Raw genomic sequence first — 17259 nt, 5'->3', positions numbered from 1 at the left:
AAGCAGAAGGTTTAAAAAATATAGATTTTAAGACAGCCCTAGGCTAAAATGAGCATGCATTTTTTATTTATTGGCGAAATAATCCCCTGAACACAAATGAAGAAAATTTTAGATGAAATCTGAGAGATCCCTCATCCTCCATATGCAGCAACAGCCCCAAGTTGCTCAGAAACAAAGTCCAGACTTTGAGGGTGAGAGAGCTCTCAGATTTCAGACATACTGATATCAGAAATGATCTAGGAGGAGTAGGGGGTGGTGGAGGGCCATTTTTTTCTTCAGTTTGTGTTGTGGATGGAAGTGTACATTACTAACACTGACCCTAAAGTAATTGTAGGCTTCTATATTTCTAATGTTATTTTTGGACAGCCTTAGGTTAAATGAGAATGCCCTTTTTAACTGCCTAAAAAATCCCCTGAACACAGATGAAGATATTTTTAGATGAAATCGGAGAGCTCCCTCATCCTCCATACACAGCAACAGCCCCAAGTTGCTCAGAAACAAAGTCCAGAAACTACCAAAAAATATTTTTTTGGTATTTTTCTGGACTTTGAGGGTGAGGGAGATCTCAGATTTCAGAATTACTGATATCAGAAATTATCTAGGAGGAGCAGGGGGTGGTGGAGGGCCTTGTTTTCTTCAGTTTGTGTTGTGGATGGAAGTGTACATTACTAACACTGACCCTAAAGTAATTGTAGACTTCTATATTTCTAATTTTAATATTGGACAGTCCTAGACTAAAATGAGCGTGCTTATATTTTTGGCAAAAAATTATTTTTGAACATAAATAAAGATATTTTAAAATGAAATCAGAGAGCCTCCTCAGCCTCCATAGACAGCAACAGCCCCAAGTTGCTCAGAAACAAAGTCAAGGATGAGGGAGCTCTCAGACATGCCACTTTATGAAATGAGCTAGGAGGAGTAAGGTGGTGGTGGAGGGCCTTTTAATAATAATAAATAATAAAAGTATTGATACATGTTAACAAGTGATTAATAATGCCAGAATTTTCAGTTTTGGGTGAACTGCCCCTTTAAGCGGTAGCATTAGTACATTTCATCATGGTAATAAAGTGAGGCTTGATGAAAGTCTGTTTTTAAAATCAATTTTAATACAAAGTCACTGTTTAAATTATGTCTGCATCATATCTTCAAAGTCAAGGAACAAAAACCTGGTTCATGATTTGAAGCCACACAATACAACATGAAGCAACTAAAATAAATGATGTACATGTTTTGCTTATCGTATACATCTGACCCAATGCATCACCCAGGCTGAAGTACTGTTGAAATCAGAGACGTTGAGAATGCCGGTGTTCAACTCTTTCAGGGTGGATTTCTTTAATCGCCACCCTTATAATCTCTGGAGAAACAACACATCCTCTTCAAATGATGTTTCCATCGATATCCTTGGAGGGTTAGCATTAAAGAAGCATTTTGAACTTTTTTTCTGAATGAATAAAATTGATTGTACATTCAAAAATGAAAAGTTTGTCATTATTTACTCATTCCAGACTTGTTCAAAACTAGTTTGTTTCTTCTGTTGAACACAAAAGAAGATATTTTGAGGAATAGCCATTGACTTCCACAGTATTTATTTTTCCTACTATGGATGTCAATGGTCATGGGTTTGCAACATTCTTCAGTACATCCTCCATTGTGTTCAACAGAAGAAAATGATCACAGAATTTTAATTTTTGGGTGAACTATCCCTTCAAGTTGTCTCATCTAAATATTGGCTCCTAAACACTGCTAATCTTTTCCTGGAGCCTCTGACTATGAGCTGAATAATGGTGAGTTTGCTGTCAGTTCTGTTTTATTTCTCATTTTTAATCATTTAAGCACTTACTCTGTTATTCTGATGTCAGCAAACTTTGCTAACTATTGTCAGTATTGTAGCATACAACCAATGACTTGTATATTGAGATTATATAAAGAAGTTTTGCATTAATTATATAGAATTTATTTTATTCTGTTTTAATACAGCCAGTGCTATAATATACAGTTGAAGTCTGAATTATTAGCCCTCCTGTATATTTTTTTTCTGCAAATTCTGTTTAACAGAGAGAATATTTTTTCAGCACATTTCTAAACATAATAATTTTAATAACTCATTTCTAATAACTGATTTCTTTTATCTTTGTCATTATGACAGTAAATAATATTTGACTGAATATTTTACAAGAGACTATTATTCAGCTTAAAATTACATTCATTTATTAATTTTCTTTTCGGCTTAGTCCCTTTACTAATCTGTGGTCGTCACAGCGGAATGAACCGCCAACTTAACCAGCATATGTTTTACGCAGCGGATGCCCTTCCAGCCACAACCATCACTGGGAAACACCCATACACTCATTCACACATACACTACAGACAATTTAGCTTACCCAATTCACCTATACCACATGTTTTTTTTTTTTGGGGTGGAGGACTTTTGGGGGAAACCGGAGCACCCAGATGAAAATCACGCCAACACAGTGAGAACATGCACACTCCACACAGAAATGCCAACTGACCCAGCCAGGGAACCAGCGACCTTCCTGCTGTGAGGCGATTATGCTACCCATTGCGTCACCATGCTGCCCCCTTAAAGTGACATTTAAAGGCTTAACTAGGTTAATTAGGGTAATTAGGCAAATCATTGTATAACAGTGGTTTGTTCTGTAGACAATCCAAAACAAATATCGCATAAGGTGGCTAATATTATTGACCTAAAATGCTTTTTGAAAAAAATTTTATCTGCTATTATTCTAGCCAAAATAAAACAAATAAGACTTTCTCCAGAAGAAAAAATATTCGAGGAAATACTGTGAAAAATTCCTGAATCTGTTCAACATGATGTGGGAAATATTTGAAAAAGGAAACAAAACTTCACAAGAGGGCGACTTCAACTGTTAATATGAGACGACTAAAGAAACAATCTCTTTTGTTTGTCCTGAATTAGTGAATAATCTTTACACATTAGTTTTTTACGACTGCTTACACACTAAAATTAAACTTTTCCCACAATTAGCAAACCCTTCACTCAAGGAGCAAAACGCAGATTAAGAGCCGGTGTCATGAGAAATCGGGACCCCCTGCAATCGAGTCCGCTTAGGACCCCAATGAATCATCTACATTGAATGCCTGATCAAAAACTTTTGTACTGCACCACATTACAATCATATTTGAATCAGAATCAGTTTTATTGCCAAGTGTGCTTCACACACACAAGGAATTTGTTTTGGCTACAGAAGCTTCCAGTGTACATAAAGTGACAAGTGACAACACAAAATAATAACAAAACAAAAAAAAAAAATAATAATAATAAAAAAAATGATGAACATTAAACAGATGCGGTTAGTGAAGAAACCTGGATGTTGAGTTGTATGTACAGATTGTTATAAATATACAGGTTATAAGGTGCTGTGTACAAATGCGAATGTAGAGAGTATTGCATTGTATATTGATATAAGGTGCTGTGTACAAGTGCGTATGAGAAAGTATTGCACATATTTATTGCACAGTAGGGGAATATTTAACTGTTCATAAGGTAGACAGCCTGAGGAAAGAAACTTTTCCTGTGTCTGGCTGTTTTTGTGCTTGGTGCTCTGAAGCTGCTGGGTGTGAGGTTTTTTGGTGCTAGGTTATTTGGTGCTTTTTATAGTCTATTCTAAGTCTTGACATTTTAACAACACTAATCGTATTAGTAACATTATTATAGGTAACTACAAGTTAAAGATATGCATAGTTAAAATAATTTAAACGTTTGTAAACATTAAATGTCTTTTTGATGTTTTTATGTATTTATCTGTAACATATATTTACATAAGTTGTAGCACGTCGTAGGCTATCTAAAATAAAAGCTTTACACATGCCTTTATTTGTGCATCAGTATACAAAATACATAATTTAAAATAGTTTTATGTCATTATAACGTTCTTTTAAATTACATAAATTTAAACGAGATTTCACTGCATTTATATATATATATATATATATATATGTATATATATATATATATATATATGTATATATATATATATATATGTATATATATATATATATATATATGTATATATATATATATATATATATATATATATATATATATATATATATATATGTATATATATATATATATATGTATATATATATATATATATATATATATATATATATATATATATGTATATATATATATATATATATATGTATATGTATATATGTATATATATATATATGTATATATATATATGTATATATATATATATGTATATATATATGTATATATATATATATGTATATATATATATATATATATATATATATGTATATATATATATATATATATATATATATATATATGTATATATGTATATATATATATATATATATATATATATATGTATGTATATATATATATATATATATATATATATATATATATATATATATATATATATATGTAAAATATATATATATATATATATATATATATATATATATATATATATATATATATATGTATATATATATAAATATTTTTTTTTTATTATTATTTTTAATCAGGCACTACAAAGTATACCTATTACAACTTCAGTGAACCATCCTAGGCGGACCCAATTGAGTGGAGGAACTATGATGTCACCTTGTAGCCTAATCAGCTGCTAGCATTAAACTGGTTCCCTCGATAAAATCCATTTTTTCCCATAGGCTTTTCGAAGATTGCAAATTATAAGCTCTGTGTTCAAACACTGTTTATTACACTTACAAGTTTTGTCCAGCCAGATAATCCTCACACAAAAATACAACTTTTAGCACTTTTGGATCTTTAATGCAAACGCAAGAATTGAAAAGCTAAAATTAGGCTATAAACGGACTACAGTGCCTTCGGGGCGCTCACCTGTCACGTCGGCACCACCCTGCAACAGACAACTTATCAAGCTTATTTTTAGAAATATGGTCCATGACAAAGAGTTAATCTCTCTGTTTATTATATTATAATCCACGCTATATATTATAAACAAATAAATATGCAAAAACACATAGACCTACATGCCTTTTGGATCGTTTTTATGTGGGAAATACTTTACAGTTTTGCTTTACGGTTGTTGTAAGTTTTAAAACTCTATGTATAAATGTGCCTACAGTATTATCATAAGACATATTTAAATAAGTGTATCGCTTGCGTGCACACAGCTGGCTTACCTTAACAGATGACAGAAATGAGGTGTGAGGAGCAAGTCTATCAAATGCCTGCCAGTTCCATCATGGATAGAGAACAACATTCCATATTCTTTTTTTATCACGAAGTACAGCGAAAAGCAGCCCATACAGTCACCACTGCTATACATTTTATGGAGGAGTGTAAATATTGCAGTTATGACAGTTAAATGTGTTCAGATGAAAAAAAAAACGGCGAAAAATCACTTGTTCACGTTAAAATGACAGTTAACATGCATGTATTTTTTTTTTTTTATAATTATTTTTAGGGGTTTTTCACCTTTATTTGGACAGGACAGTAGAGAGAATTGACAGGAAAGTGTGGGGAGCAGAGAGAGGGGAAGGATCGGCATAGGACCACGAGGCGGGAATCGAACCCGGGTCGCCGCGAACACCGGAGTGCATGTGTCGGTGCACTTTTCCACTACGCCATTGGCACCGACAACATGCATGTATTTTTACACATTTATTCACACGTTTGCATTATTGAGAGCAGGAAAGAGACAGGCTGCACTGGTCAGCAGTAACTTCATAAAATCGTTTAATAAAATAAATTATCAACAAATGAATTGGTCTCGACAGCCTTTACAAGTGAATTAATTATCTACACACAATATGAATTCCCAATTAGAAAAATACAACAAACTATATAATACTATTCATGAAAATACTTAAATTACAAATAAATCCAAATGCCAAACACAAGCGAACTGCGCTCCAGACCAGATCAGCTCGATGACGGATAATGTCTCCGACACCGCCTGTAGTCCCATTTGGCAACTTGATAGCAATCATCTTTTTAAAGAAGCATAACCGATTTAAAGATTTCAAGAGTGTGATGTAACTGATGTGTTTTATGTCGTAGAATAAAACGTGAAATTATCTTGAGTTTGTGTTAGCCACAAACCTTATTTAAGCGATTTTACTGAAACCGCATTGAAAAAACCCTTTGACTTTGGGACGAGGGAAGCAGAACTGCTAAAATGCTAACTCGCTTCTGAGTTTTTGCCTACAAATTCATAGTTCCACCACTCTATAAACACTCATCCACAAATTACTTAAAGTTACTTATTTTTAACTTGTCTGGCACTCCCTCTGACATGGAAAACAACTATATCCCAGGTTATCCACTCACTTAAAAAATCATCAACTCGAGTCATGAATCAGTTGCAGTGCTTTATTAAGAACAGTACAGAAAACCTTTCTTTCGGACCAATCTGTTATGTATTTAACAAAAACAAGTTATTTCGAGTCATTTAACTCAAGTCCAAGTCAAGTCTCAAGTCATAACAGTCAAGTCGAGTCTTTTTTGGATATTTGTCAAGCAAGTCTCAAGTCCTAAATTTTGTTACTTAAGTCTGACTCGAGTCAAATCATGTGACTCGAGTACCCCATCTCTGGCACACACACATGCACATCATGAAATGCAGAAGTTTTTTTTTCATTCGACGTGCGGTATCAATAAAAACAACACTCTTCCACCAATCCTTCATATTCGCGCGTCAAATACCCCAATTTGTCATGGGGGCATGAATGAAATGTTCATGAGTGAAAGTTAAAATGCCGAACTGCAGTTAAAGTCGAGAAATTGAAGATGAAACACCCAAAATAACTTGAGCCTCTGCAGGAAATGTGAATAGCCTGGTGATGAACCATTCAAAAAGCACTTCACGTAATTATTGTCTTATTCAGATTAAGGAAAATAACTATTACTGATGTCCATGTAAACGTAAGTGTAACATACTTCTTCAAAGTAAGTGGATCTGGATGGCCATCCTGCTGATTTGATTAAGAAGGGGACTTTTTTGTTTGACTTTCATTCATCCTCATTATTTTTAAAAAGTACCCGGTCCATTTTATTTGTATATATTTTACTGGAACGCAGTAACTCTACTGGTGCCTGATAGTTAGCTGTGGAGCTAACATTAATCATATTATTCCCTCTAGTGAATGCATAAAAATTATCATCATAATTTACTCGAGTGCACGTCTCAATGTCTCGCGCCCCCTTGGTGGGGTGCGGCCCACAGTTTAAAAACCCCTGGGCTAATGGCTGTCTTCAGTGGAGTGAGTTTTCACTGTTTCCTCATTCCACCAAAGTAAAGGAGTAAAGTAAAGAGTAAAAGTAAAGTAAAGAGAGAGTAAAGAGGCCGAATGGAGGAGGCTCGTTCTTTATCCTCCTGCTGCAGATGCTCTGTTTAACTGTTTTCTCACCAGTAAATCGTTCAGTTTTTACACTTACAAAGTCCGCCATGCAGCAAATGCACAATGGCATGACACAACCGACTTTAAAAGGAAATGTGAGATGAGACTCTGATTGGTTTATTGCACAACCCTGTTAGACCATGCGCCGGGGAGCAGAGCGTTTTTTTACATCCTTAAAATAGCAAAAGTGAATTCAGCCATGCCCTTAATGCTTTTGCACCATGAGCTTTAGACTTTGCGCCTAAATCTCTAAAATAGAGCCCATTGTTTCTACAACTATGATAATAGAAACTTATCAAAATCAACTAAAAAGTAGATGAAGAAGATATTTTTTTTCTGCTTACAAAGTCTGCCATTTAAATAGCAAATGCGCAACTGACTCTCAAAGGGAATGGGAGATGAGTTGATGATTGGTTTAATGCACGTTATGCTCATAACACACCCATACAATATTGTCACGTGTACTCATAAGGCATATGTGTAAGCAAAAAAATGTTTTTACTTTTTATTTGCCAGATTTTAAGTGCCATGAAGTAGAGAATGTATAAAGGTGGAGTAAAGTTTGAATGTTTTTTCAATGACTTTTAAAATTGAAGCATATTTATGAGATATGACGTTTCTGTGATGTTATATTATAAGTAGACACACCAATCAGTTTAATGTTTAATAACTGCTTTTCTTTTTATTTATTTATGTTTCACAGTACATTTTGAAGGATTTGCACAATACATTTAAAGGTTTTCGAGTCAGTCAACTTATTAATAACAATAACACAACTTCTTTAAAATAATACGATTTTTTTCTCCTAAAAATACAACAAACGAATCACAATATTTATATTACATTACAAAAGTCGGCGCTGAGAAGGCAAATGATTTACTTATTACTTTAAATATTAATAAAATACTATATAAATGTAAAGGTAATTGTTTTTTTAAATGTCAGATTTTATTAACAAATATCAAGCATCATTTGTCCACCACTTAAAGAATGAAATACAGCAAGCTCAGTAGTTAATTAATTAATTAACCTATGAATTAAAAAATGTATGTCCTCACAGAGGATTTCAGTATCTTAAAGGGGATCTATTATGCAAAAATCACTTTCATAATAAGGGATTTAAACATAACCAGTTGAAAATAACCAGCTGCTAATGGTAAAAATGTATTAATCTGCAAAACTTTGACATTCTAACTTTGTACGTGTCATCAGACAGGAAAAGTCCCGCCCATTTATAATGATCTCACCCTCATTAGCATAAAAGCCCTGAGTGAGAAGCAGCCATCCGCCATTAGAGTGTTTGAGCTGCTGAAGATAATGTCAGCATAGTTTTAGAGGATTATAAATGTGGAGTTTTAGATGAAGACACAATTGAACTGCGACAGGAGTCTGCATAGACTGCCTTCTTCTGAGACTCTTCACGTTTTCACACAGATAACGTTAATCTTGTTTTGAATCTATAACTATGGTGACACACAACCTTTTGTAACTCCACCCTCTTTTGAAAATCTCATTTGAATTTAAAGCGACAGTCATTACAATGGCACAATATGGATTGAAATCTAAAATGGGCAGCTTCGAAAACGTGTGGTATTTTGAGCTGAAACTAATTTACATCTTGTAAAAAGAGGCATAATAGGTCCACTTTAATAAGAAAAAAAAAACCTTCAATGGACATGCAGTCTAAGACAACAGGATTGCTCAAATGCTAAACTATAATCACCTCTACTGGGATGTAGAAGCATGCAGTCAGGTTAAATGAGAGCAGTAATAGAGGACATCAGGCTGATCAGCAGCACAGCGATGCTGAACTGAGTATAAACACCAGAGCCGTTGAGCTGACAGTCGCTGTACGGCTCGATGCAGGCTGCGAAGGCCATAGCATGAGGAATGTAGCTCTGCTCTTGCACCCCGTGGAAGAGGTGCGCCATTGGGCCTTTAGCGAAAATAGCCACATCCTCCGAGCCGTGAGTTTCTGAATCAAGAGGAACCGCAGCCTGTTGGAGATAGTCATCACGGCCTGCAGACAACAGTCAGATATCAATAAACCATCTTCATTCATATATTCAATCATTTTGTTTTTGGCTTAGTCCCTTTATTGATCAGGGGTCGCACAGTGGGTTGAACCGCCAACTTATACAGCATATGTTTTATGCAACGGATGCCCTTCCAGCCACAACCCATCACTGGGAAACACCCATACACTCTTGCTTTTACACAGACACATACACTATGGCCAATTTAGCTTATTAAATTCACCTATAGTGGATGTGTTTGGAATGTGGGGGAAACTGGAGTACCCGAAGGAAACCCACATGCTAACTCCACACAGAAATGCCAGAACTGACCCAGCCGAGGCTTGAACCAGCAACCTTCTTTACGTGAGGCAACAACTTTACCCACTGAGCCATTGTGTTGCCATAAACCATTTTATACTGTTCATATTCTCATTCTTTATGGAACGGTTTATCCCAATAAATAAAATAACTTAAGTTCACAGTGCAAAACTGTGTACACCCCAATGAATATGTTATTGAAAAAAATAAATAAAAAAATTTAACAAAGAGGAAAAGTCAAGTGAACTAGCAGAAATTTAATAGTTTGTATTATTATTGTTATATTTTATAATATATATATTTGCAATATTTAATTAGAATTTAAACTTATTATTTTTCTGTTTCTTAAGACGTTTATTGACTAAATACAATATATTATAATATACTAGTAATATATATTGACACTACTAATATAATATAATATAATATAATATAATATAATATAATATAATATAATATAATATAATATAATATAATATAATATAATATAATATAATATACGGGTGACATGGTGGCTCAGTGGTTAGCAATGTTGCCTCACAGCAATATGGTCACTGGTTCAAGTCCCGTTGGCGTTTCTGTGTAGAGTTTGCAACTCCTCCATGTGCTCTGGTTTCCCCCACAGTCCAATCACTTGTGTTATAGGTGAATTGATGAACTACATTGGCCATAGTGTGTGTGTTTGTGTGTAAATGAGTGTGTATGGGTGTTTCCCAGTACTGGGTTGCAGCTGGAAGGGCATCCGCTATGTAAAACGTATGCTGGATAAGTTGGTGGTTCATTCCGCTGTGGTGACTGGTGGTGAATAAAAAGACTAAGCAGAAGGAAAATTAATGAATAATATAATATAATATAATTAGAATCATTAGTGAATTATTTACATTAATATGTCTTTTAATATTGTTATTGTAGTTCGACAATTTATTTTTCATAGTGTAAAGTTTTTCATATTTTATTTAGAATTCATTTTATTTCAGTTTTCAGCATTACTAGTGTAAACAATTGTAGTCTCTGTTCACTTCAATTGAATGGCAGCTTGGAGTTTCTGCTAAATTAATATCATGCTTCATTTAAATAGTTTGGATCAGAAAATTATAGAATTTTTATTTTTGGCTGAAGTTTATCCCTAATTTACAGTAAGAGAAAGGTTTGTGTGATTTTCCTGCAGTAACACACAAAACCACAAGATGGCATGCCTGTATTTCCTACCTAAACCAAACACTCTGAGAGGAAAACTGAGAGAAAATCTTCAAAAATGAAGATTCTGCCATCATTTACTCCCTCTTTACTTGTTCAAAACCTATAGGGTTTTATTCTTTCTTCTGAATGAAGATATTTTGAAGAATGTTGGCACTTTATTAGCTGTGTTTCCATTCATTGATGTGAATTAGATTTATGTGCAAAACTAAAATATGGCATAAAGCATTTCAAATAAAGCAGTGTTTCCATCAAATGAGAAACAAAAGGGAATGAAATGGTGACTTCCTAATAAACTGGAGCAAATATGAGTCAGAGAAATGTAGTTGAGTGCATTGGGAGAAGCCACTGTGGTCTTTTTTCTTCTCTAATAAATGACTTGTGCCTCAATGAAGATGAAATGCAATTCAGTGGCTTTTGGAGGTGTGAGACGCTCTTTTGGAGTGCAGACAAATGCTCAAGACAGTTCTACAGCTAATAAAAATAATAATTCTGAAGCACTGTGATGACAGACTGACGGCTGAGGCCTTTAACAATCAATAAAACAACATTTCAAATCTTTTACAATGTGCTGGAATTGCTGCAAAGTCCATTAAGACATCCCATCACACACATTTTTATCATCACATGATCTGTTTAAACTAAAATAGTCTACTGATGCACTCTACTGATGATGTGAGTTTATTCACTAAATGTGTTTCTATCATAGATTATGTACATTTTTTGTAATTGAATAGAAAATGTATCCTACTCAGCTATGCCATTAAGCATTTTTTCATGCCATAATCCAAAATGACAATGAAATAGGTTTATTAAAACAGCTATTGACAACCATAGTCATTTTGGAAGTCAATGGGAGCCATCAATCAGCATTCTTAAAAAAAAAAATAGAAGATAGGAACTCATTAATCTTTAAAACCACATGAGGGAGAGTAAACGGTGAGGTAATTTTCATGTTTGGGGGAACTGAAACTCACCTGAAACGGTCTCATTGATGTCGGGTCGAGTCCCGTTAGTAATCTGGTATCCTGGACCGTTTCCGTAAAGCGCATTGGTAAATCTCTTTCCATCTTCAGCTTTTGAATAGGAAACACCTGGAAGAAAGAAGTAAATCAATCATTCCTGATTCCACCTTCGAATTTGTTTTTACTTATAAAAGTATTTTTTCAGGTCAAATATTTACAGAGCCCTCATTCATAATCAATTAATGTCTTTTCAGACTTTGTATACAGCTAGAGAAGAGCATTCAAGTTTTGAAAAATGTTTGGTGTTTGGAGAACCCTGCCAACCGTCATTTAAAATATGCCAAATTCACTTTTAAACACAGTTGTTTGTCAGCAGTGAGAGAATATAAGCAGACTCTAATGGTAAAAGTGTATTAAGTGAAGTTTCACAAACTAATTTCGAGAGGAGCATGTGATATGATTGAACACGACTGGCTGCTCATCTGTAATCAGTAACAATCTAATCATAGTGATCCAAGCTTACTATTAATGGATTGTTTTCTACCTACTGCTCTATCTTCGTTTTGGAAGAATCCCCCCTCCCACCCCATCTCCTCTATTACCTCCCTTTTCTAAAGGGGAGCTCTCGAGACCTACCTGATCTCGGATGTCCTTATATGCTTATTGACTGGGCGGGAGCCTTGAGCTCAAGTATCTCCGAGTTCAGGGTTCTCTCCTGGGACAGCATGCCAAACCTGCTATAAACGCTAAGTATATCTAAGTTGGAACTCTTGATTGTATTTTTTATAATCAGACTTGATTAAAACAGTCTGCAGAAACACTTTGATTGACATTCTCTCTTTGTACGTGGTGGAATGCCCTGCCCACTAGTGACCATCTCTCCCTCATTAGCATATGATGTTAGTCTTGTTTTTGAATCTGCCACAATGCTGAAAAAGAGCACAATCTCATTTGCATTTACCACATGGGAAAATTAGGTTGCTGTTGGAACTTGGAAGTGGTGTTAGTGAGGCCAGCAGGGGGCGCTCAACCTGAGGTCTGTGTAGGTCCTAATATCCCAGTATGGTAAAGAGGACACTATACTGTCAGTGAACGCTGTCCTTCGGATGAGACAATAAACCAAGGTCCTGACACTCTGTGGTTATTAAAAATCCCATAGCATTTCTCGTAAAGAGTAGGGGTAGTAGTAACACATCATGACCTTCCAATCATCCCCATCCACCGAATAGGGTATATACCAAAGTATGCTAAAGGACTTTTAATTAGTCAGTAACCTGGGTTAAGCGCTTCCAGTGAACTGTATGCCATTGCAATCGGTGCATTTAAGGTCTGTTTTCTTTAAAAATCAGCAATCTCCACTGGCCGAGTGATATCCGATATAAAGTGGGTGTCAGACTGTGCAAAAAGCACTGCATTAAATTACATTTTTTCCCGCCATGTCTTTAAAATATGAACATTTATTTTACGGGCGCGTGCCAGTAAATGGCCTTTTGTCTCGTGTTATGCTTGAGCAACTAAATGAATGGCAAAGTCTGTTTAACTGATTGTATTTTAATTACATAACAACATCGATGCTGTAAAAAGTCACATTAACCTTTCACTGTAAGTTTATCGGTATGGGAAGAAACACCAGCTCCGCATATACCCTATTGGCTCTATCACAGTCTCTCCACTACACCTATAGTTGGTGTGTGGTGAGCATGCTTTGGGTGAATGGTCATACACAATCAATGCCAATGAGCATTTTTTCATGCGTTACTTCATAATGCACATGAAATACGTGGGTGGAAACATAACTATTGATATCCACTGTAATTATTTTCCTACTATGGAAGTCAATGGATGTCGTTAATCAGCATTCTTCAAAATATCTTCCTTTGAGTTCAACAGAAAAAACAAAACTACACTGTAAAAATGTCTGTAAATTAGCATTTTTTTTCTGTATTTTGTGATTCATGTTTTTATTTTTCCCAGTTTATTTATGTTTTTGAATTGCATTATGGGATTTTGATCTTTTTTCCAACAACCTTTAACCTTGAAAAGTTAAAAGTGACTTTTATTAACATTTTTAATAATTTTAAGTGATATATTGTCTGGGTTTGTGTTGTATATTATGCTTCAAAAACCTTGTAATAAACTTATTCATTCATTTTCCTTCAGCTTAGTCCTTTATTTATGGGTCACCACAGCGGAATGATCCACCAACTATTACAACATATGTTTTTAACCCAGTACTGGGAAACCCATACACTCCCATTCACACTAATACTCATACACTATGGCCAATTTAGTTCATCAATTCCCCTATAGCACATGTGTTTGGATTGTGGGGGAAATGGGAGCACCCGGAGGAAACCCGAAACAACAGGGGGAGAACATGAAAACTCCACACAGAAATTTCACTTATTTCTCTATACATTATTTCTTATACATTAATTTATTTCAAACTCCTAAAACGTGAATAAAAGTCACCTTGTTAAATTGTAGAGTTGAATTTTCTACATCGACAGAGCAGAGATCAATATCCCATAATGTAATTCACACCCATAAATAATCAGAAAACACTTGAGAATCACAAAGTATGGAAACTGTCCATTAACAGATATTTTTTACAGTGTAGATGTATTTTGTAATGGCTTACCCAGCACAGGGTTGCCCCTGTAGGAGTATCCACCGAAAGAAAACACATGTGAATGGTCAGCGGTGACCACAGACAGGGTGTCGAATTCGCTGGTCAGCTGTCCGGCTCGCTCGATGGAATTGTCGAACTCCACAGCTTCAGTCAGAGCGTATTTGGCCTGTCCCGCGTGATGGCCGTGATCTATTCTCCCACTTACAGCAAAGAAAACACACACACACACACACACGATAAGTACAGCGCTCAGCATAAATGAACACAGCCCCTTTTTGAAAATGGATATTTCAAAAAGTTTCTCAGTTAATATAGGTAATAATTATTGGTGCATTTAAACAAAATAGTTTTTTAAAAAGTTTAAAATAAGAGTTTGGGCACTGAACATCTTTAGGAATAGAAGGATAGTACCACAAATTACAAAAATTGAAACTAGATTTAATATTTGTTTGTTTCTTTTTACTTTTTCTGTTTATCTACATTTTATTTAGTATTTAGACTGTGTTCTTACAGGGACAGTTCAACCAACAATTTTTATCAGTCATCATTTACTCATCCTGTACTTGTTTTAAAACTTTATGAGTTTCTTTTTATCTGTTCAACACAAAAGAGGATAATTTGAAGAATGTTAAAATCTTGTAGCTTCTGACTTCCATAGTTCCTCCATGTGCTCCGGTTTCCCCCACAGTCCAAACACATGCGCTATAGGTGAATTGAATAAACTAAATTGGCCGTAGTGTTTAAGTGTGAGTGTGAATGAGTGTGTATTCCAACATATGTTTTCCAGTACTGGGTTGGGGCTGGAAGGGCATCCACTGTGTAAAACATTTGCTGAATAAGTTGGTGGTTCATTCCGCTATGGTGACCCCTGACAAGGGGACTAAGCCAAAGGATAATGAATGAATGTTTACTTCTGTTAATGTTTGTGTTGTGTTGTTTGTTGCTGTTTCATTGATGCTATGTCATTTGTGTTTTGTTTTGTTTACTTGTGTTACTAATACATGGGAAAATTGAGCAGTACACTTAAATAAATGAAATGAGTTCCATTGACTTACATTTTTTGAATGAACGTTCATTGAATAGAATCAAGTGACGCAAACTCAAAATTAGATTGTATTAGACTGAACTTAAACTGAATGGGTTCACTCAATCATGCAGATTTTTAGTTATCAGGATGCCTTGTGTCATACTGGAAAATAAAATTGTTGTGCATTTTTGACCTGATTAGACATGATTTAGACTTTATTTGTCCTGTTATGTTGAGATTTACTGTCAAAATAATATGATTATTAGTATTTTAGCGATCTAGGTGCACAGTCTAAAACACATGGCGCAGAAGCATTAAGGGCATGTCCGAGTCCACTTTTTCTACATGGCTAACTTTGCAAGTGTAAAATCTGAACGCTAAACAGTTAAACAGAGCATCTGCAGCGCGAAAACAGTTCAACAGAGCATCTGCAGCGCAAGGGTAAAGAACGAGCCTTCCTTTCTCTTTACTTTTCTTTTAAATTATACTGGTAAATAGTACTGCTAATAATAATAACATTATACAAATGCAAACTGTCATAAACTGAAAAAAGCCCCCCCGAAGTGGATGCATGGAGGCAGTGGTTTTTATATTAATGTAGAAAATAATTTTCGTAACATTTTAATCCTTTATTTGTTTTCATTTATAAAGATATTTGTGTATTCCTGTACATCAGGGCTATTCAATTAGTTTGTCATGAGGGCCGGTTTATGAAAAGCATCCCCAACGAGGCCGGAGAGATATGACTTGCTATATGAGTGATGACACAACAGCATATAAGGCCATTGTACAATAGACTATTTTTTAAAATAGAGATTTTTTTTTTTTTTTACAAACATTCAAATGTTGTATTTCAACGTAGGCTTTTTATTCATTCAGACACATTCATATGTTGTGTTTTGAACTGCATAACAATTATGGATGAACAATTATACATTTTGGTTGTACAATTATATAGTCTAAAGAATAATCATGGTTTCACGGTTTTCACATCTAATGTAAATTCAAGCTTTATATTGGGTAAGTACATAGCTATTTAGATTAATTGTTGTTGCCATCTGCGTTCTTGCATACATCATTTTAATAGTAATTAATGTTATTATTATATTCATATCATAAAACATATCTTTTGTTTACATTGCACTGAAAGGCACGCACAACTCTCACCATGAGATGTTTTCTACTGCGTGCACCCGGAAAGACGCAAGCGTGTGACTCCGCTTGTGCGCGCATATTGGCATATATTCTTACATTAGAAATAACAAACTTGCAAGCGGAAAAGACGTGATATGGGAACGGCTGCTGCTATAGCTAATCCGGTGTGCGTGCGAATTAGCCTCGGTGTACACACTTGGAACTTTAAACTAGTGCACAGTTGGCAACTTGGCATAACTTTGTTTAATCGCAGCAGTTTCGTTTTGTTCCGTGCAGCAGAAATGCGGCTTAGAAAAGCCTTTACGATTAATAAACTGTGACAAATTAAAGCGCAGTTAATAGTGAACATCCAAATATACCACTTGAATGTTTTCGGCTGCCCCCGCCACTTGCTTATGGTTACTCTGCGCAGCCTCTGCAGCTCGTACTGTATTGAACAGATGGACGTCACTTCATAACTATAGCGGCCGTTTTTCGACTGAACTAAAATTATTTTTTATGTCTTGGTCACACTATTTGGAGGGTCGGAACAAATTGCCT

At 34.9% G+C, this 17259-nt stretch overlaps 1 protein-coding gene across 1 annotated transcript in view; it reads right to left on the bottom strand.

The window, feature by feature from the left end:
- Nucleotides 1-8062: 8062 nt before the first annotated feature.
- The window catches only part of alpi.2 (alkaline phosphatase, intestinal, tandem duplicate 2), a 48381-nt gene continuing 39184 nt past the window's right edge, over nt 8063-17259 (bottom strand). Inside the window, exons 9-11 of the mRNA XM_056447236.1 lie at nt 14547-14738; nt 11918-12034; nt 8063-9427 (exon numbers count right to left, since the gene is read on the bottom strand). Coding sequence (XP_056303211.1) covers nt 9162-9427; nt 11918-12034; nt 14547-14738 — 575 coding nt within the window. The 3' untranslated portion in view covers nt 8063-9161. The remainder of the gene's footprint in view (nt 9428-11917; nt 12035-14546; nt 14739-17259) is intronic.

This window comes from Danio aesculapii, chromosome 22 (genome assembly GCF_903798145.1).
Source record: "Danio aesculapii chromosome 22, fDanAes4.1, whole genome shotgun sequence".
In the NCBI taxonomy this organism is placed as follows: domain Eukaryota; kingdom Metazoa; phylum Chordata; class Actinopteri; order Cypriniformes; family Danionidae; genus Danio; species Danio aesculapii.
The sequence above is the reverse complement of the archived record's forward strand: the minus strand, read 5'-3'. Positions and strand labels throughout refer to the sequence as shown.